This window comes from Strigops habroptila, chromosome 15, assembly GCF_004027225.2.
Source record: "Strigops habroptila isolate Jane chromosome 15, bStrHab1.2.pri, whole genome shotgun sequence".
In the NCBI taxonomy this organism is placed as follows: domain Eukaryota; kingdom Metazoa; phylum Chordata; class Aves; order Psittaciformes; family Psittacidae; genus Strigops; species Strigops habroptila.
Genome location: NC_044291.2, coordinates 9,789,111 through 9,810,995, shown reverse-complemented (window position 1 = coordinate 9,810,995; position 21,885 = coordinate 9,789,111). Strand labels below are relative to the sequence as shown.

Below are 21,885 nucleotides of genomic sequence, written 5' to 3'. Positions count from 1 at the left end.
GTGCCAGGGAGCCTGGCTCCAGCAACAGGGACTGCAGTGACTGCTATGAAGTTCTCTTGGTGTTCAGGAGGAGCTTGTGGCCTGCCCTGTATTTGGTGTGGCAACAGCTAAATTGGGAGTACCTGGTTTCAAGTAAGCTTGGGCAGGTCTTTGCTGCAGCAGTGGTAGCGCTGGAGGCGAACCTGCAATGTCAAGCAAACACCTTCTTTGCCTGTGTTCTGTTGTGGGCTAGGCTAGAGCTGAGAGCCTTTGCTAGGACTTGGTTGTCCCAAATACTGTCCAGAAGGAAGCATTAAACCCTTTCCCGTTGCCTCCTGCTCTTCCAAAAGGTCTCTGCAAGGCTGTTCTTGTGTGTGCCTGATGTGACAGCCATGCTCCGGGTGTGTTTCAGAGAATTGGTGTATTTATTCATGGAATCACAGAACCACAGTGTCACAGAATGGTTTGGGTTGGAAGGGACCTTAAAGATCATCTAGTTCCAACCAGGTGTTTTGCAGTCTTTAGGCAAAGTATCATCACGTGCTAGAAGAGGGGCTGTGTGCTGCTTTGAATGTGTGGTTCTGTCTTTGCAAGTGATTATGTTTGAGAGAAAGGAATGAAATGAAAATGGAATCAATGATTCATTGATTTTAATTCTATTTGATGCAGAGGCTCAATTTAACTGCATTTTGTTTTCCAGCATGCAAGTAAAGACCCCAAAGATGGGAGAGACAGCAGAGATCAAAAAGAATCCAAGGAGGAAGGCAACAAAACCGTCCTGGAGTTTGGGAAGCCACTGCCGTTGCCCTCTCTCCCAGGCCTTCACCAGTCACTACCTCAGAACCAGAGCTATGTGGCCACCACGAAGTCGCAGACAGGTGAGAAGGACAGAGTTAGGGGCAGAGTTACAATCCTGAGCAGTACCCTCTTCCCAAACATGTGCGTCTGTGTGGTTGAGTGGGAGATGAGGCAGGTCAACAGGGACTGAAACCTCTGTCAGTACCTTTTTCCCACTGACCCCCCGCTCAGGGTTTCCTTTCCTGCTGGCAGCAGTAGGGCTGCTGCTGCCTCAGACCTTGTTCGGCAGCTGCTGTGTCATTTGGCCACTTCTCTGCAAGTGGCCATCACACAGCAATTGTGGTGCTTGTGTGCTCTGGACTCCCTTCTGGTCACCTCAGGGTGTTGTGCAGGGATCTGTCACTGCCCTGTTAAAGTGGCCTCCCAGGTGAAGTCCACCCTTCTTCCACTCCGCAGGGAGCTCCTGCCATTCAGTCCTGCCTGTGCCACCTTGTTTCACAGGGTGCAGGTCCCTCCCAGCACCATGGGCAGGCAGGTTCTCTGTCACACTGAGGATCACTCTTCTGCAAAGAGTTTTTGTTAGAGGAGCCACTTTCATCTGATCTCGCTGTATGGAATTCCTAATGTTTCTATCAGTTCTTGAGGGCTTCATATATCACTGCAACAACTGGTTACCATGAACTACAGCCAACCATGTCCTGGGCTGCAGCCCCAGCAGCGTGAGCAGCAGGTCAAGGAAGGGGATTCTTGGTTAAATTCCAGAAGGGGGTTTTGGTGAAATTCCATCATAGTGGAAGATGAAGAAATGCTCTCAAGGAACAGGCTGTACAACTGCAAATGATAACTCTGGTGCTGAAGCTGGCTGTTCCCGGCTGTATGCTGTTCTTAAAAGAGCCTGCGCTAAGCATCCTTCTGATGTGTATTCACCAAAGACAGCACCAGGCAGTGAGGTGTGATGACTGATTTGATTAGCAGGCCAGGAGGGAGGCTTAACAAATTAAGACCCAATCAAAGGAGTGAAAGGAATCAAACAAACTTCCATAGTAGGTGTGAAAGGAGGTTAAATGACAATAGCTCTTTATTTAAGATACCTTTTTCCTGTGTGTTCCTCAGTTATTACACGATTGTTTTCATTGTAAGTTGGTATTATTAGTCTTGCAGTATCTATTTGAGCAAGTTGGATTCTATTCAGCCTCCTACAGCATCAGCAGTACTGCCAAATGCAGGCTAAGTTAAGGACTTTATGTTGTGTATGGTAATGTAGGGGCCAGGAGGAGTGTGGGGAGGACACTCAGAATTTGGGTGGCTTTGCAGCACTGGCAGAAAGCTCTTTGTGTGTTTGCACATATGTGTGTGTCATCTTTTGGTTGACTTGTAAATAAATCAGTTGAAGTGGGAAACCTCTTGCCCTGAAATGTGATTTCCCTCCAGTACAGCCTCTACTCTCTATCCCTCCTTCTTCTCATTCCTAAAGCAAAACTTCAGGCTTCTTTTGCTTCTCTTTTCCAGCTGCTGCAGTATCTCGGAAGAAAAAGCGGAGAATGGGAACCTATAGCCTGGTTCCCAAGAAAAAGACCAAAGTGTTAAAACAGAGAACAATGATTGAGATGTTTAAGAGCATAACTCATTCCTCTGCAGGTGTCAAGGTAAGGGGAGTGCTGAGCCCACTGGGCATGGTTTGTTGTCACCATACACATCCCTTGTCCCAGCACAGCAACCCCTGTGTAGGCTCAGGGATGTGCTGGCTTGTTGTGGTCAGCATCTTGCATTCTGAGTCTACATCTTCTCTCTGGCAACAGCATCCTGCCCGTAACTGTCTAGTCTTACTGCTTGAGGCTGTACAACAAAACAACTGGTTGCTTAAAAAGGTTTAGACAGGGACTCACTCCTGGTCAGATTCTGCTTTTGCTGCAACCCATGCCCTGAGGTTTTGGTCTTTGAATTCAGGAAGTACAGTGCTAGGCTTTCATGGAGTGGAGTGAAAATCCCTCTGTGATTTAACTTCCCTTTCTATTCCCTACAAAACTTCTTGCACCCTTGGTAGAGCTGCCATTCCATGTTTGCATTGGACTGCAGGGGTCTGTCTGAAGGCTCCTGCCCAGCAGCTCTCCTTCCCTCAATATCTTGTTACAACCACGTGAGTCTGGACTGACTCTTCATGGTTCCTTGGTTCCTGGATCCACAGGGTTAGGTGACACATGGCAGGCTTTCAGGCTGGCTTTGCTGGCAGTTTAGAAGAGCTCTGGAGGGACATAGAGCCAGCTTTCCCCTGGTAGCTTGAAGGCTCCTAGCACAGAGGAGGTCTAGGATGGATTTGGCTGCTCTGTCCTCTGAATTGATGTTGTCTTTGTGGCTCATGTGCTTGGACAACTTTCAGAGTGAAAAGGACCTGGGTGATGCCAGCCCTCATGTGAATGGGGAAAGCCTAGATGTAGACTCTGAAGAGGAAGACTCTGATGAGTTGGAAGAGGACGATGATCATGGAGCAGAACAGGCAGCTGTGTTTCCTGCAGATGATAACAGGACCTCTAAAGACAGCGTATGTGATGCAGACAATGCCAGAAAGGTATTCACATGCCCTGTGCAGGACTTGAAGGAGTGGGGTAGGACACTGCAGGTGGGATGGGAATGGCAGGAGTTGAGGCAGTTGTAGGTTTTCTCAGTCTGCAAGACAGAAAGCACAGCCTTTGGAGAACCATTTCCTGCTCTCCCTTGCACCCTTGAGAATCTCCCCACCTACCCCCAGTTTCAGCCTTGCTGCATAAGTCTGTGGTCCACTATAGATGCAGAACCCCCATCACATTTAGTTATGGAATTCTCTGAACCAATAAGAGACGTGTTCCCTTCCAGTGCCTAAAGAGGCCAAGAAAGCTGGAGAGGGGCTTTTGACAAGGGTCTGTAGGGACAGGACAAGGGGAATGGCTTTAACCTGCCAGAGGGAAGATTGAGATGAGCTCTTAGGCAGAAGCTCTTCCCTGTGAGGGTGCTGAGGCGCTGGCACAGGGTGCCCAGAGAAGCTGTGGCTGCCCCATCCCTGGCAGTGTTCAAGGCCAGGTTGGACACAGGGGCTTGGAGCAACCTGCTCTAGTGGAAGGTGTCCCTGCCCGTGGCAGGGGGTTGGAACTGGATGATCTTAAGGTCCCTTCCAACACAAACCATTCTAGGATTCCTAATCTTGCTTGTAACAGGCTGCTAAAGCGCTAAAATTGATTTAGTTCATTTTTTCCCAAATAATGATACACAGTGTAGACATGAGGCTGGGTTTGGGTAATCAAGGAAGTTAAGATTTGGTTGGAAAACTTTCTTCTGGACTCAGATTTTTTTCCCTGTACCATCCTTCTGGATGTACCACATCACATGCAGGCTGCGGCTGCGTGCTGCAGCATGGTGGGGGGATGCTCTGCAGAGTGGGGTGCCCAGCAGGACAGTGTGGGGATCATAGAATGCTCAAATGATTTGTGTTGGAAGGGGCCTTAAAGCTCATCCAGCTCCAACCCCCTGCCATGGGCAGGGACACCTTCCACTAGAGCAGGTTGCTCCAAGCCCATCCAGCCTGGCTTTGAGAGCCCTGACCTGACTGACTCTTTCTGTTCTTGGGCAAATGGTGGTTGCAGATTGATGATGGCGAGTCTGAGGAGGAACAAGAGTCTGTAGAGTCTCTGGAGGAGGAGGAAGATGGAGATGAGTCTGACTTGGTAAGCCTGGCTGCTGATTGTGTCTTTCAGCCTTTGTCCTGTTGATAATTTCCCCTTTGCTCTGCTGCCAAAAGGAGAGCACAAAGCTATGGGGTTTCATGTCCCTGAGAAAACTCACTCTGAAACCACCCCCACACAGTAATGTTTTCCACAAGGTGCTTAACCCTGATCTGTGATACAATTCATTGCTTCCTGATGCTAATTAATGGGCTTGTTTTGTAGTTTTCAACAAGGTGTTCAGTGCTTTTAATCATTTGCATGTTAGTAGAAATGTTTGAGGGTGCTTCAGGTCTTCAGATACAGACTTGGCATGTGGTAGGAGCCAGCAGTGGTTTCTCAACAACCTGCAGCTCTGGGTGGAGCTCAGGTGGGATTGTTCACAAACCTATTGGCCCAGCCCAGAGCCTAAATTCACCTTGGTCTGACATGCCACCTCAGGGTGCCAGATGAGCAGATCTTACTAGGGAGATGTACAAACAGCACGCAGAGAGCCAGACCCTCTCTCTCCCTATGAGCTTGTCTGTCTCGTGCTAGGGCAAGACTTTCACTAGCTGCTGGTGATTTTTACTTTATGTTTTTAGATGGCAGATGAAGAGAACCTGATTTTTCATTTTTAAATTTAAATTGTTGCTCTTTGATTGTATCTGTCCCCCACCCTCCCCTTTACTTAAAATGTGCTCCCTTTCCACAGCATCTCAAGTTGAGGAGCCAGCATTTAAGGCACCCCAACTCTTCAGTCACCTTGAAAAAATTCTTGGCTTCATTTTCTTGATGTTTGAGCTGAAGGTAGAAACGACTATACCAAGTGAATCAAAGCTCTGTAGGGTCTTGTGCCCTGTGCTCTGACACTACAGGAGCCAGGGAGGACGAAGCAGCAGGAGCTGTGTAGCCTGACCCTCTCTTTGGATAGCTGAAGCCAGTCTGTAGCATTAGCTCAAACCAAGGGTTGAGTTTGCAGTCAAGTCCAAACTCCCAAGTCAGATCTCCACATCCTAGCCAGTGGTTTTTGCTCTGCTCACATCTGGTGAATCATTTGGTTCCCCAGACAGGGACTGGCCCAAATGCAAACCTCTCCCCCAGAAGCAGAGTGATGCAATGGGTGTAAGCCACGTGGCGGGGCACAACTGAGCCCTCACTTGGGGACAGTTATTGGGGGCAGCATAGACACCGTGAGGAGCTGCCCTGGAGAGCCAGGGCTCAGCACCACTGTATCGCTCCCTGTGATAACAGGGCATGGTGCAGCATCGGCTTCCCATGCAGGTAGGGCCTGATCCAGCCACTCTTAATGGTAGCAGGAGGTTTTTTGTAGGCTTTGGTGGGAGATGGATAAGCATCAGGAGCTGGGGGGTTCAGTTGGGATGCGGATTTTATGATGATGTGTTGAACGCTGCCTTACAGGGTTGGGTGCCTGGTTGCCCATTCTGATGTTGACTTTGAAAACCCAGCCCAGACAACTGTATTACTTTTTTAAACCAACCCCCTCTTTAGATACATAAATATGTCTGAAGATTTGCTGCATGATTAGTTTGTGCTGCCCTGTTCCTTGCTCAGGGAAAGGGCTGATCTGCTGCTGTAGCGTTCAGTTCCATTGGGTCCATCCCAACCCTGTAAGGTGGCTCTTCAGGTGCAGGGTGGGTTTTTGTTGGCATTTTCTAGCACGACTGTGGAGCAATGGGAATATTTGAGTTGGAAAACCCCACAGTTTTTCTGGGGAGAAGCTAGAAGTGTGCGTGTGCCTGTTACTTGCCTTGCTGCGCCGAGGTGCTCGGCTACTACTGCGATGAGTGTGGTGTAAGAACCTACATGGAAGAGAAAGTGAAGCATTCTTGAAATGACAGGAAATACACCCACACGTGTGCTTGTGTTTCCTTTTCTGCGCTGTAAAGACATCTCAGCACCACTTGATTGCAAACCCTCAGCCCTTCAGGCCTTTGCACACAACACAAGCTGCGGGAAGGCTCTTCCGCATGGGCGCGAAGGGCTGCTGGGACGCTGCTGCCAACATGCCTTACATGCACGTGGCCTCTCTGGTTATTCAGAGCTCCGAGTCCAGCGTCAGGAAGAAGCTGCTGAAGAGGAAAGGAAAGACGGACAGTCCATGGCTGAAACCCACCCGCAAGAGGAGACGGAGGAATAAAAAGAAACAAGCCAGTGTGCTAGGTAACTCATGGTGTTTTGTTCCTGAATTGCACAGAAGTTAGCCTCCAAGCTGGAGGGGTAAGGGCCTGAGGCCCATGGGGCAGTGCCTGGCTGCAGAGCTCGCTCTGCAGGGTGATGAGGCACTGGAACAGGTTGCCCAAAGAAGTGGTAAATGCCCCATCCCTGGCAGTGCTCAAGGCCAGGCTAGACTGAGCCTTGGGTGACATGATTTAAGGTGAAGCGTCCTTGCTCATGACAGTGGGGTTGGAACTAGTTGGTCTTAAGGTCCTTTCCAACCCAAACCATTTTATGATTCTGTGATTCCTTTTGGGCTGTATAATAAATCCATGCGTGAACTTGCATCTCCCTGACAGCAGAACACATGAGGTGGCTTTATCCTTGGCATGCTAGAGGAATATCTTTTTATTCATGAGCTCCCTTTATCTTAAGAGTATCTAAGAATACCTTGTGGACTCATGTCCATGTGGACTCATGTCCCATGAGCTCAAGGGGCGTGGTTAGGTGCAGAAGAGAAAAGAAGAGCCACCCTACAATGTTGCTCAGTTGCTTTTGTATGGATGTTTGTCCAGCTGAATGGAATGTGCAGGTTATCTTTGCACCACAGCATTTGTAATGAGCTGCCTCTCTGGCCCATCACATGGTGTTGGTGATGTTTAGGTGGTCATTCTTGTTTGACCCAAGTTACCCAGTGCTCAGAAGAAGGTTTCAGTGGCCTTCGTCTACTGAGAGCTGTGGGTTGGGGAGAGCAGGAGTGCAGACTGCAAGGGATACTTCATTAGGAAAGGTAATGACATGGGTAAAAATAAGTGGGTAGTCTCTGAAGTGAAGCTGTGCTTTCAGCTTCATTATGAAGGTTTCACACATCCATCGACATCAAAGGGTTTATTCTGCGCTTGGTAATTCTTTGCAAACAGGCCATTTTTTATCAGCAGGCTTGTGGCTACTTCTAAGCTAAAGGACCATGTTTCAGCCTCTGGTCTGTGCCTGGGGTTTGGCTATCATCTGCCTTGCTCCTCTTCCTCCCAAAGCAGCCCCTTTCTCAAGACAAAGTAGAGGCCATTGATCCCTTTCAGAGCAAATAGCTAATTCTTCATTTCAGATGCAGACTGGATTGCTGTCCCTTCAATAAAGGTGGCAGCCAGTCTTCGAGGCTTATGAAAGTCTCTTGGCCAAGCCAGAATGGGAGAAGCAAACCAGGAGAGAAAGCAAAGCTGAGGGAGTGTGAAGAGCTTGACAATTCCCATGAACGCTCTGAGGGATCCCCACACAATCTCTTCCCAGCAGCCGCTTTGTTCACTTAGAGCCAGAACTTGGCTTTTCTGGTTTTCCCCTCCCATTAAGCTGGATGTCCCCTGGCGCATCCTCTTGGTGACGTCCGTGACGAGCCAGTTGGCTCTGCCTGGCTGGAGGGTACCTGGAGCCCTTTGCAGCAGGTCGCAGGCAGGAGGATGCCTCAGCCCTAGTTTCATCCCTTCTTGTGCTGTTTAAGCTTCTGCAGCCGAAGCAGTACAGCAGCAGGCAGATGTGCCTTTCAGAGGCAGAACTTGTCTCATTTCTTCTTCTTTTGTTGTTAGCTACCTAAGTGGAAGTGGGAATTCTGTCTGGTCAGACGGGGGAGGAATTAAGAGGTCGATCGTGCCCAGGTGTTGCATTTCCATAATTCCATGTACATCTGTACTCTTAGCCTCTCTGAGGAGCCTGTATACAGCCTGCTGGCTTAAACATGGCCCTCACACCCGCACATGCTTGCAGCCAGTTGGGTGTTTTACTGTTAACCCTTGTTTTTAGCAGTGTAAATACGCGTGTGTTTCCATCCAGGTGCCGAAGCCTATAAACCATCCTTGGGAGGCAGAGAGGGCCCCGGCCAGGAGAACAGCATGGAGTACATGGAGGTGTCCCTGGATTCCCTGGATCTCCGGGTGAAGGGAATCCTCTCCTCGCCGGCGGGAGGTGAGTGGGACCCCCCGGACCGGGACGTGCTGGGACCCCCCGGACCGAGCCCCCCTCCCTGGAACCGGGACCCCCAGGACCGGGGCCGGGGCTTTGTTCCACTGGGCGCACCAGGGCCCGGCTGCCCCCTGGCGGCTGCGGGGCCCGCCCGGCTGCAGAGCGAGAGCTGGGAATGGGGATGGAGAGAGGGATAGGGACGGGGATGGGAATGGAGGCAGGAACGGGGAGGAGAGGGGGATGGGGATAGAGACAGGGATGGGGACAGGAATGGGGATGGAGGCGGAGACAGGAATGGAAGCAGGGGTGGGAATAGAGGCAGGGATATGGGGTCGGAGACAGGGATATGGGGATAGAGACTGGGATGGGGACGTTGACAGAGACAGGGATGTTGACGGAGACAGGAATGGAGATGGGTATGAAGATGGAGATGGGGATGAAGACAGGGATGGGGATGAAGACAAAGAGACGAGGATAGGGAGCCGGGCTTGGGTGGAGCTTGGAAGATGTCCATCAAAGGCTCCCAGCTGCTGTCCTAGCCCTCCTGTCCTGCTCAGCAACTCCATTCCTGGAAGAATGCTGGATACAGCATCTCCCCAAATCACAGCCGGTGCCCCCTGGATGGTCTTGCTCAGTGCTGGGAAGAGGAGGGACTAGCACAGGTTCCTGGGTGCTGGTTCCCAGCCACTGTTCCCAGTGCTGAACACTGCAGATCCAGCTCCTCCTGGCTGACCTGGATCCCTCAGTCTGCCTCCCCCCTCTTCCCCCTTCCCCATTGCTCTTTCATTTTCAGAGGTTGTCTGGCTCTTTTGATAGAGGCACATCAAAGAGCAGGTGGGAGTGCTCACCACCACGGGAGGGTCAGGATGGATGAGGAATGCTTTCACCAGGGCCTCTGCATGTCAGAAAGATTATGAAGGTGACAGCTCGGAAGGCGAGGGATGAGCTTTGTGATTTGTGGTCCTAGAAAAAGCTCTTAAACCTTTAAGATCTTGACAGGATTTTACATGAAAACTGCAAGGACTTTCACTCTGCTTGTATGGCTTGAAATATCCCATCCTTTCCTTAGGCTTGGGCTTGCAAGCTGTCGGCTAAAGGAAACTCCTTATGGGATGAAAGGGGCTTGTGCTTGGCTAGGGGGGATGCTGTGGGGGGAATGCTGCCATTGCCAGGGCATCCAAAGAGGAATCTCCCCCAGGAATTAAGTTAATCTTTGAGACTTTGCAGCAAAATAAATCCTTTCAAAAGCTTAAGAAATAGCAGCTTCCTTGTCCCTGGGACTTGATCCCATCATAGGTTGGGATAGGGAAAGCTTGGGAACACGTCAGGGTGACCCAATCCAGAGGCAAATAAATGCCTGAGGGTTTGCTTTTGTAGTGAAAATACTGCAAAGAGATGTTACGACTGTGTAGGATCAGAATAGGAGTGTAGGACTAGGAGCAACCCTTTTGTTGGTAGGCTAGAGAATGAGTTGAAGCCAGAGGAGCTACAAGTACATTCATGCTGTGCCCCCACACCTGGTGGTGAGCCCGCTCAAAAGCCATTACCCACCTTTAAATAGCTTTAAACATGTCCAAAATCTGAGAGCTAGAGATGAGGAGAAGGCAAGAACATTGGAGCATCTTGCTGCTTTCTTTTCCCTGGTTTGTTCCCTTTCCAAAATAAATCATTTTTGGTTGGCTGAGACCAAATTGTCCCATCTGTGTAATAAGTCTCTGCAAATAGAAGTTTGTGCTTTCCTGATCTTCTCTGTTTATCACTCCTCTAACTATTCAGATTTCCATCTTTCCATCTCTGGCTCATTTCCTCCAAATTTTCCAGTGCCAGAGCACAGTGTTGTGGGGCAGGTGGGGAGGAGAGACAGAGTGATAAGAATGTGCACCTCATCGTTGCTTTTCCTTTCTCTGAGTGAACTGTTTGTAACTTACTACTCATGATTTCAGCACAGTCATCTGTAGGAGAGAACAGGATGCTTTTGCCAACTCCAGCTGGTGTAAGAATGGGTCTGTTTTACAGGATTTGGGTAATGCCTTGAGAGTGTTTAAGGATGTGGAATGGGAAAGCGCCAGAGGACACGGGTGGTGTTGGTGGACTGTATCCTTTCTCCTAGAAGTGAATTTCAGAGTTGATTTACTGGTTTTCTGTACTCCAGGTCTTTCCAATGGTCCTGAAGCAATGGAAGTAGATGGGCTCCAGGAAGTCCCCCTCTGTAGCTGTCGAATGGAAACCCCCAAAAGCAGAGAGATCACCACGCTAGCCAACAACCAGTGCATGGCCACGGAGAGCGTGGACAATGAGGTAGGAATCTGTCTTTTAGCTTCTCACAGACTTTGATGCTCAGGACAAAGACATAAAGAATAAAAAGCTGTGCCAGGAACATTGTGTTGGGTCACACAGGGCCCTGCAGCCTGCTAGACTGGGAACCCACTGGTGTGTGGCAACAGCAGGGCCACCCCGCTCGCTAAGCTGAGGGCTCCAGCACTCTGCGTGTGTTGCACGGGTGGGCTGGAGGCCTCAAAGGGAGGAGGTGGTGTGATCTGCTGTGGGAGAGGCTCTGGGTGGATCCCTCCTGCTTGTCCTGGTCTGTGCAGCTGGATCAGGTTGATGGAACAGCCACATTTCAGGCCAAGTGGGCTAAAATACATCAGCATGGTCACAGTGAGAAAACCCAATGAGAGGAAGCTTGGAGCTGGTTTCCCTTGACTACCAAGGAGCTGATGCAAACCTTCAGCTCTTGAGTTTTGGGAACTTGGCATGCTCCCCACCAGCTCGGTCTGCCCCAGCCTTCCTCTCTCCTCCTCCTCCTCCCCCAAGAGGCTTCTGTTACAAAGCTTCTTATGCCTTGGCAACCCTGCACAGCCTTCAGGTCTGACTGGCTGAAATGATCACACTCGATGCCTTTTGGTCCAGATACCACTTGATGCCTACTGGGTCCAGAAATGTGGAAGTAAGTGGCAGAAGTGACTCCTTCCCAGAGTCTGGAAAGTGAGGCTGCAGGACAGGAACAGGCTTGGTAGATCCTCCTTTTACTGGGTGGCACTTGGCTTTCCTTTAAGCTTCAGCTGAGCTGCAGTCACCCTGCAGTGCTCTGGTACTTGCTGGTAGTAGAACAAGGAGTGAGAATATCCTTAGTTCTCCTGTAGGATTCCAGGAGAAAGGTGGATGGATGGAGAAAGGAATAATCAGATTGGCAGCCCAGTTCTGCTTCTGTTAGTACGTGGTGGTATCTATAGAGAAAGGAATTTCCAAAGCATGGCAAAATAGATTCATTAAAGAGAGAATGCTCTGGAGACTTGGGGGAGGGGGACCCCAGGGCTTCTAAATGTAAAAATAAGGGTATATGAAAGAGTTTATTCTTGTCTATATAGTGGTTTGACAGTTCTGTCCCTGGTTAAATCAGAGAGGAATAGCAAATGCCATGCTTTATGTTAGACTCTTTTTCCTAGTGGGATAAATGACTCATAGATGTTACATTACCCGTGTGAATAGTGGGTTCTCCAGACTGTCATGTCCTTGGAGAATGTTAGAAATAGTGCTGAGCACCCTGCTGTACTCTGGGATGGTTGGAAAATGGCAATTAATCATTTTGTACTTTGTTAGAGTTTCTAACAAGTAATACAGTGTGACATGACGATGCAGGGACTTCCTCACGGGGACATGCAGCTTTGCACGTGTTAATCACATTTCCTCATTTCCTAAGTAGAAATCAAAACTTGGTCTTCTCTGGCCACCCCTGCAGCCCCTGCGCTCTGGGTGTCTCAGTGATGAGTGTAGCCAAGGTGTCCAAACCACAGGTAGACTTTGCAGTGGAATTTGGGTAAGTTGGATCAGAGATGTGAGGAGTGAAGGATGAGCCGAGGTTAAAATCCATCCTCTCTTTTGATAGGGGTGTTGATTCTGCAGGAGAAGTGGAGTTTAAAACAAAAAACTAGAGAGAAAGTCTAGTTTTGCTGAGAAAAAGCAGCAGATGAAACCTCGGCTCAGCCAGAGGGGACAGGCTGTTGATGATGAGCAGGCACCGTGTTCCCCACAGGCTCCTCTGCTCACAGTGGCAGTGCACAGTAAAAGGTGCACTGGTTTCAGTAGGGACATTTCCTTGTAGCAGCCTTTCTCGCTTGTATTTCTATACCTGTCCTTTGCCAAGCACCTGGGGAAGTCAAGCAGGACTTATCAGGGGAAACTTGCAGATTGTGTCATGCAGATGGTGACTGGGATGTGAAAAGGTTGTGGTTGTATGACTGGGGGCAGTGCGAGGAAGAGCTGATGCTTCTGAGTAACACTGGTTGGGAAGAGTGAACCCCAATTATGGAGCCCACTGTTTTTAACAGAACAAGGTAGTGAACAGAAGGCAGCTTTTTAAGCCCAGAGCTGTACATTGGTGAAACCCTTCAGAAAACACCCGGAGCTCTCACTGTTCACCCCTGTGGTCTGGGCAGGGGCCAGTGCTGGAACCAGCACAGATGATAACTCTGCTGGCAATGAAGAGCAATTACTTTTCCATTTATCTTCCTGTGACTTAACTTTTGAGCAGTAACAAGATTTAGTGCATATGGTCTTGTTCTCATGGTCACCAACACCCAGCTCTTCCTGGCGAGCCGAGAGCTGTGCTGGGTGAGTCAGGCCCTTGGGACTGCCCCTTCTGCTGCTGCTTGGCTGCTGCCTATTTCCAGTTAAAGATCTTTTTTTCTTGCAAGGAACAAACAACTCAGGGTCCACATGCATGTTAGTTAGTAAATGATGCATTTCTTCCTGTGAGAGCAGCTTTCCCAGCTTCCTGCTGCACTGCTAATGCTATCTGGCACACGTCTGAATTACTGTGAAAAAGCCAGGGCTCACCAAGGCAGTGTGCAAGATCGTCCTCCGCACAAGCACAGAGGGTGTTTTGGTCTCCAGTAATTTCATTTCCTTTAATTTCTCCTGTTCCAGCTGGGCCGATGCACAAACAGTGTGGTTAAGTATGAACTGATGCGCCCGTCTAACAAAGTCCAGCTTTTGGTGCTGTGTGAGGACCATAGAGGGAGGATGGTGAAACACCAGTGTTGCCCTGGCTGTGGATACTTTTGCACTGCAGTAAGTCCGTGCTCTCAATCTAGGGAAGGGGGTACCTGTCGCAGTAGCTGGAAGAGCTGAAGGTGGAAGTGGTACCTAAAGGGGTTTACTGACTTCCTGGCATCAGCTCCACCTTGTTCCACAGCACATCAGGTGGTGTTTTCAAACAGGAATGTGTGTGAGGGTAGCTGCAATCATCACCTTTATCTTCCTGGAGTCCCTAAGGAGTGTTACTGAAGGGTTTTCACTGGGAATTCACACGGTGGAAGTTTTGCCTTAGGAATTTCTTTGGAACAAGGATTGTTTGGGGTTTTCTGTGTACAGATCAATTGCATCAGAAATTGTATTAGCTTGGTTTGTAAATGAATCTGTGTGCACGCATCAGTGTCCCCCCATCTGCCTATGATGGTTTAGATGGGAAACCTGAGCGATGGCACTGGAACAAGGCAGTGTTTGAGATCTGTTGCTTCTTCCACCTCTGCCACTGAGGCTTTTAATGGTCCAGTCCTTTAAGTTGTCAGCATCCTAGTTTCCCTGTTGGTAAAGCTGAAAAACACCAATTGAGGGCCTCATGGTTGTGAGGAGGATTAATTGATGCCAGTGTTCTTGAAGATGACTCAATGAAAGATGCTACAGTAGGCTCAAACATTACTGTATAAATGGAGCCATCCTGGGGTTTCATGCTGAGTTGAAGATCATTTAAAGGCTAAGATCCATAAAACCCTTCAAGGCATTTTGCAGAGTTGATACAGAGTTAATTAGATTGCTTGGGAGGGCCATGAATTCAGGAGAAGAGTGGGGTTTAACTAGTCTTTTCTTACACACTTGTACATCTCTCAGCGACAAGTCATGGTTCGTGTAGTTCCCATAGTTCACAGGTAAACCTGGGAGGGTTGGTTTGTGCTGTCCATCACTAAGAGCACAGAGCACAGTAGAGCTTCAGGTAGCACTGATATCACAGGGCTCTGAGTTCTGGGGTCCTTCAGTTCAGTTTGAAAGAAAGGAAAAAATATTTTCCCTTTGCTGGAAAGGGAAAATAATTTTAGGACAAGTCTGTTGAAGGAGCAGTTGGCCACATTATTGGGGTTAAACAGCAGACAGGCTCCAGGCAGAGAAGTCACATACTTGAGGTTACACTGGGGTTAAGAGCTGGTTTAATTGTACTCATGGAGGTGCTGGAATGGTTGGTGCGCAGCTTGGTCAGGTAGTGTTAATGCTGGCTCAGCACACAGGTCTGAAATTTTCTCTTCTGGTTTTGGGGCGTCCTTACAGTACACTGGCACTTCTGGGAACATAAGTGAGAACTTAAGCATTAGATGAAAGAGATGGAAATCGGAACTTCTTGCTTCTGTTTCCCAAGCAGTTAAAGAACTTGCTTTGCAGTCCCTAACCAAGTTTTTTCCCCATTAACTTGGTTTTGTTCTCTTCTAAAGAAGTGGCAGTGCTTGCTTACTGTATTGGAAGCGCCAGGGACAAGAGTGGTGATAAATGAAGTATTTAAGAGATCTGTGGATGGAGCATGTGGAAGGGGTAAGGCACGAAGTGACCAAGGTGTGAATTTCTTCTCTGTGGTTCTTTTAGGGCACTTTCATGGAGTGTCAGCCGGAGAGCAGCATCTCCCACCGTTTCCATAAGAACTGTGCCTCCCAGGTCAACGACATGAGCTACTGCCCACACTGCGGGGAAGACGCCTCCAAGGCAAAGGAGGTGACAATAGCAAAAGCAGACACAACCTCGACGGTGTCCCTGACCTACGAGCAGCAGAAACCAGCAGCTGTGGAGGGAAGGGCTGACACCACGACAGGGAGGTGAGCTTGGGAGCACACAGTGATCTCAAATCTCATGCCAGACCATGCTTTGCATTTGAATGCTCCTGACGGAGCCACGTGCTTTCTGCTCCTTCTGTGACAAGCCAAACTCAGCTGCAGGAATCTGTGTGTAGTTTGTGTTGCTTGCTGTGTTGGAGAAGAGTGCAGCGACTGCAGCATGAACTGTGAAGATAGGAGGGGTTCAGGAGTTAAAACCATCCCTTCTTCTTATTGTTAGGAATGGAATAAGAGTGGAATGAGTTGATGTTGCCAACTCTGCTAAGTAAGTGACAGGGAAATTCAGGCAGTTCCTAGCTGTAGCTCCTGCCCTGCACCAATGGGCACAAGTATAAAGAGAGGATGAAAATGCAGAGGGAAAAACCAGCCATCCCTTCATTGAACAGTGCTTTGACTTCCATCCGATCTGATCTTGTTTTGGTGGCTTTTATGTTCCTTGTTTCCCCACATTCCTTGGTTTCCTGTAGCACAGAATACATCAAAAGGTACTCATAGGGCAGTGTAACTTCTTGGGGCAAGTTCTTACCGAAAAGGCTGTAAAATACATTGGTTTGTGTTTCGATTTCACTTACACTTATCTGTATTTAAAATCCATTTCCTTCCCTTCTTTGGCATGAGATCCAAATACTGTTGTGTATTTTTAATGGTTGTACTTTGGCTGTTTCTCGTTTTCTCTTCAGTGGCACTGGAACGCGGTTGTCAGAGGAAGACAAGCCAGAAAGTTCAGCTGCTGAAGGGTTTGACATAGCTGGGTCTTCAGTTTTCCCAAAGCCTACTACCAGCCTGACCCAGGGACCAGTTAAAGAAACTCTGGAAAGTGCCCTGATTGCCCTGGACTCGGAAAAGTAAGAAACACACCATTGTGTCTCTCCAATTCCTAGCAAAGTTGCTTAACCTAGAGAAGACTGAGATTTAGCTTCTGTGGATGTTGGTTCCACTCAGACCTGTTCTTATTCACTTCAGTCATTTGTCACCCCCCAAAGATGACTGATTCAGAACAGTTACAGCTCTCAGTGGTTTGTCTGGAGGATTTAGTTTTTCACTGGCCCTCCAACCATAGCTGTAACTACTAGGAATTCCCATTTACAGTTGTAATACCCAGAACTTGTTGATAAGCAGCACTGAATAGATAACGGTTGTCATAAGAACAAGGCTGGCTGTGGTTGGAACTGGGTTTTAAGATCTCCTTCTGGAGGCTTGTTCTGTGTTTTGCTGGTGCTCTGGAGCTGTACCATAGGAACAGACTTTGTCATGCACATGGGGTAGCAGTGGGGTGGGGTGAATGCCAAGAGTGTTCTTCAGTGGGTATTAATTGTGCCTCTTTTCCCCACTCCTGCAGACCCAAGAAGTTACGATTCCATCCAAAGCAGTTGTACTTCTCTGCGAGGCAAGGAGAGCTGCAAAAAGTCCTGCTTATGTTGGGTAGGTGGCTCCTTCCCAGGACATTGTGTGTCTGGCAGTACTCCCAGCTCCTGCCAGGCAGCTGCCAGAGTCCACTTCCCAGCATGGCAGCACGTCATCTTCCCCACTGCCCCTTGTGAGTGGAGCTGGAGGAGAAAGCCACTTCTGCAAGTGATGTGTCATTGGAAATGGCTTCATCTTTCTGTGAAATGTGGACCTGCTCCCAGCTTGTTTCTGCATTTGGGCGCAGTTTTATCCAGATCTGTCCCCAAATCACCTACATGTAATGTTTCCAGTCTGATAGAACTTTTCCTTTCCATGCAATGGAATGGTTAGGTACTTGCATCCAGTAGGAATGTAAAAAGATGGGAGTCAGCTTAAGCTGAGGCCCATCAGCAAGAGAAGAGCCCTTCAGTACAAAGGGTTTGTTTGGGGGGTACATAGTTGTCTGTCACCAGATGACTTTTCGCTGCTGAGCTTGTTTTTACCAACAAATATTCCCGAGGAATCTCCCTTTTGAAGGACACAGTGTTTCCTTGGGATCATTTCCTTTCCACTCCAGTACTTTGCAGTACGTTTTTGGATGCTTTCTGTTCTTTTCATTTATCAGATTCTTCTTTCTTTTCATCTAGCAAGTGTTAGCTTCATTGTTCGTGTCTTCAATAGCACAAAAGTGTTACTCATTGATATTTGACTACGGCCTCATCATATGCAACATGTTATCATGCCCAGACATCTTTGTCTGGCTGTCATCATCATCTGACAGTCTTTGCACAGCTGTGAGAGTCTCTGGTCACATCCCCAGTTCTGGTAGTTGGAGAAGCTCCATCCACTCTGTGGGCCTGTGTTTGCAGGGATGCAACAAGGATCGCTGCTATTAATTGCGGTTACTAGTGGTTAGACACAAAGGCCAGGTAGTTCTGACTCTTTATTGGTTCCAACTTCTGTTGCTTTAAACAAAGCAGTTTTTTGTTTTCATTTTTATCTTTGTATAGCGTTTGTTGGTTTTGTTGCACAGAGAAGTGGTGAATTGTGAATCTGAATCATAGAATCCCAGACTGGTTTGGGTTGGAAGGGACCTTAAAGCTCCTCCAGTTCCAACCCCCTGCCACGGGCAGGGACACCTTCCACTAGAGCAGGTTGCTCCAACCCCTGTGTCCAACCTGGCCTTGAACACTGCCAGGGCTGGGGAGATGGCCTGCGTAGAAGGAGAATGGCCTATATAGAAATTGTGATGCCTTAAAAGTCTTAAATTTCTGAAGCTCTTGCTTTGAGGGCTGTTGCATATTGAATGTCCATGGGCTGCCATGGGGCAGACATGAGAAGGGCTGAGAATGGGCTGGGAACCCATCCTTTAAAAGGCTGTAGTTGAGACCTGGTTCTCCTGTTACCCTTTTCTCTCATCTCTGAATGGTGCTTGAAAACATCCCTGCTTTGTTTTCCAGTGGACGGCATTGACCCTAACTTTAAAATGGAGCATCAGAATAAGAGAACCCCTCTCCATGCTGCCGCCGAGTCTGGCCATGTGGACATCTGCCATATGCTGATTCAGGTCTGTCTTCACTTACGTTCTTCTGTACAAGCCATTTCCTGTGGTTTCTGGTCTCCTGCCCCACATGATGAAAGCATGTGAAGCTTCAATGTAGGGCACCATGGAGCTCGTAGGAGCCTACGTGTCCATCACAGCCAGCAGTGGTGTGCTGCCAGATGTGCCAGCACAGGCGGACTGCAGGCAGGCTGCAGGGCATCTGCAAGCTGCTGCCAAGAGGCTCCTCATGACAAAGGCAGGTAGGCTCTGGAGCCTGGCAGCCAGCCCCTGTCTTCCCTGCTGCCAAAACATGGGTAAATCCAGCAGGATTTTCCTCTACAGGGTAAAGGTCCTGCATGTGGAGAGAAGGGCAGATGCATGTTTGGCTTGTTGTCTGAAATTTGGATTCTAATGGAGGGAAGATGGTCAAAGACATAGGGGTGCTTTTGTTGAATCCACTCCAAAATGATGTGAAGGAAAAAGAAGGATTTAAAAAGTTAGAGTTTTTCCTTTTTGTACTGCCATTTATCACCTGGAGTGACTGGAAGGATACTCTGTTTACCCTGTGTGACTGGAAAACCTTAAAGGGCTCTTGAGAAAGCAGCAGTGACATGGCTTTGAGAGCAAGCCTGCTGGGATGTTGCATTTCAGCACCTGGAGCCAGAGGCTTACAAAGTGCTGTTTGAAGATGCATCTATGGGCCTACCCTGCTGCTCTCACTCGTGTTACTGCACGTGAAGACAACAGAGTGACTTGTATGAGTAAAAGGAGTAAAATGTTTGAGATGATACTACAAACAACTTGAATTAAGTATCAGTAGAGTTGGTTTGTTTCCAAAATCCTTCATCATCTTGTCTCTTCCCTCATGTCTGGCTACTGAAGTAGAACAGGATTTGGCTGGGCATGTCCCCAGCTTGTTAGACTTGAAATGCCTCTTCTCAGGTCTGGTTTAAGTAGCTCTTGCTATTTTGAAGTGATCAAAACAAACGCATTCAGTGGGAGGCACCTGGAAGGGGTGAACCTGAGTCAGCGTGTCGCTGCTGTAAGCAGATCTGTGCTTCACACACGTACCTGCATGTGTGACCTGCCAGGAGTTGGGCTGTCTCAGAGACCGTCTGGTTTTAGGTGTTGGGTGGGCTCCTGAGCTAAGCCAAAGAGTTAAAGCAGGCAAGACACACAACACAGGAGTGTTTTGGAAAAGAATAAGGTTTTGGTTCAAGGCATTCCATGCTCAACTGTGAACTGAACTGAACTATGCTCAGAGACCTCTGTAGAAACATTACCATTGACTTCCACAGGAATAGTTAGACAATCTCTAGGAGTGCTTTTACAGCTTCTACTTCTGTTGCAATCAGCAAGTTGTTCCCGCTGCTTGTGACATTGGGAAGAGCTGGCTGCTTTGTTCATTGTGTCCGTAGAAATTACAGACCAGGGAAATCAAAGCTGCTGGAGAAAGGAGGCAGCTCATTTTTCCGAAATGATATCTAGAAAGTAGCAGTACAAAATCCATTAATAACAAGAGCTATTTAATACCAGTTGTTGGCTTCCTCATGCCCTGGTTACTGGCTGTAGAAGGCAGGAGGGAGGGCAGGCAGTGTGTGCTGCTTCCCAAACCAGGTGAAATTGCACTGTCTTCTTTCTTGGGTTTATTTCCTTTTTCTTTTCATCTCCCCAGCTCAATATGGCTAAATTTCAGCAAAAACCTTGCTACTAAATCACTACTCCCACATCCTTCCTCTGCTAACCAGTAGTGATTGTAACTGTCCTTGTATTTGCCTTGGCTTCTTCACAGGCTGGTGCTAATATCGACTCCTGCTCTGAAGACCAGAGGACCCCACTGATGGAAGCAGCAGAAAACAACCATCTGGAAACTGTGAAATACCTTATCAAGGCTGGAGCACTTGTAGATCCTAAGGTAGCTGTTGATTCCTTATCTTTTTCTTCTGAAGAAGCCTCTGTCCATCATTTCTTTCTTGATAGGTCTTGGCTGGAAGTGCACAGGCGGAGGGGAGATGGACTTGCTTGTCTTGGGCATGAAGGCTTGGCAAGGCTCTGGGTGTTGGTGGTATCATTGGGATGGTGCAGTGTCCTGGCTGTGAGCAGATTGGGGCAAGTGCTGCCACTTGCTATGTAAGAAGTATTTGAGTTCATATGGGGCCACTAAAATCCATTGCAGTTACTTTGGAGTTTGATTTCAGAGTTTTCTTCTCTATAGACTCCAATAATGAGACTTTTGGGGTGACATTTTAAAATGGGCTGGTAATTAGGTGCTTGCCAAGCCAGCAGAAATGACAGCGGAAGCTTTGCTTTCCAAAGGACTGCCGTGTGGTTTCTTGCAGTCATGCTGCAGTGGCAAAATTGTACCCCATCTTCAAACTCTACCCTTTAATTTAAACCAGTACAATAAAACACAGCTGTCCGTTTGCCTGTAGCATGCTCTGGTTACTTTGCAGTCTTGGAAAATACACAGATCGTGTATTAGTCCCCTACATCAGATGCTATTTGGAGCTCAAGAACCCTCCCCATGTGAACTTCTTATTGTTGCAACCTGCTGTTGGCACGATCCTCTGCTGTTGCTGGGGGGTACGGTAGGGCAGGGATGCTCTTTTCATGAGGGAGCTGGTAGGACAAGGAGGATTGCACAAGGTGCTGCCCACCCCAAGCCTTAAACAGATCCTTGAGAACCTGGTTCTGCGCTGAGAAGGGGGAAAAGATAGGACAAGCATGTGTGGGTTCATGCTAACCATTGTCCCAAGTGTCTTGGAGCAATCCAGATATCTCTTGCCTGATTTATTCTTGGGGAAGTGAAGAGAGGGGTTTTTTCTTCTGAAGGCAAAGGAGAGGAAGGAGTCCTGAGCTTGCGACAGCAAATGAGAAGCCTGAGATCACGTCTGAAGTCTAGACTAGTTTATTATGTTAATTAGTTTCTCACACCAAATTAGTCATCTGTTTGAAAGCAGCAACACTGCAGCTTAAAATGAGCTCCAGCCATTGCCATCAGAAATCCAGACATGAGCTGCTGCAGTGTGTGCCCAGCACAGGGAGCTGAGGGGTGCTGGGGGCACTTCTCAGACCCCAGGTGAAGGTGTTGATGGGGTGTAGAAGCCCCACACAAAACCTGCAGAAACTTGATATTCGAATCATAGAACCCCAGCCTGGTTTGTGTTGGAAAGGACCTTAAAGCTCTTCCAGTTCCAACCCCTGCCACGGGCAGGGACACCTTCCACTAGAGCAGGTTGCTCCAAGCCCCTGTGTCCAACCTGGCCTTGAACACTGCCAGGGATGGGGCAGCCACAGCTTCTCTGGGCACCCTGTGCCAGCGCCTCAGCACCCTCACAGGGAACAACTTCTGTCTAAGATCTCATCTAAATTAGACATTTAGGTAAAAATCATATTAGCATGTGTCCGCTCTACATAGGGTTGAGAAGCTGCACCTGGCTCATGCTAATCTAAGGGGGTATTACTCAGGTGTGGCACTTGTGGGGGTGTAGGAACCCCTTCT

The 21,885-nt window shown here is 48.5% G+C and overlaps 1 protein-coding gene across 22 annotated transcripts in view; it reads left to right on the top strand.

Moving 5' to 3' along the window:
• Positions 1–21,885, top strand: part of EHMT1 (euchromatic histone lysine methyltransferase 1) — a 118,651-nt gene that overhangs the window by 76,135 nt on the left and 20,631 nt on the right. For 12 of the 22 annotated variants that reach the window (XM_030506939.1, XM_030506942.1, XM_030506940.1 and 9 more), the window contains 13 exons: positions 680–857; positions 2,287–2,423; positions 3,155–3,343; positions 4,392–4,472; positions 6,359–6,632; positions 8,451–8,582; positions 10,732–10,877; positions 13,506–13,649; positions 15,210–15,436; positions 16,135–16,299; positions 16,794–16,876; positions 18,301–18,407; positions 20,176–20,298. In XM_030506939.1, the coding sequence (XP_030362799.1) occupies positions 680–857; positions 2,287–2,423; positions 3,155–3,343; positions 4,392–4,472; positions 6,359–6,632; positions 8,451–8,582; positions 10,732–10,877; positions 13,506–13,649; positions 15,210–15,436; positions 16,135–16,299; positions 16,794–16,876; positions 18,301–18,407; positions 20,176–20,298 (1,986 nt within the window). The remainder of the gene's footprint in view (positions 1–679; positions 858–2,286; positions 2,424–3,154; positions 3,344–4,391; positions 4,473–6,358; positions 6,633–8,450; positions 8,583–10,731; positions 10,878–13,505; positions 13,650–15,209; positions 15,437–16,134; positions 16,300–16,793; positions 16,877–18,300; positions 18,408–20,175; positions 20,299–21,885) is intronic. The other 10 variants (XM_032920307.1, XM_030506958.1, XM_030506955.1 and 7 more) reach the window with 7 other exon arrangements.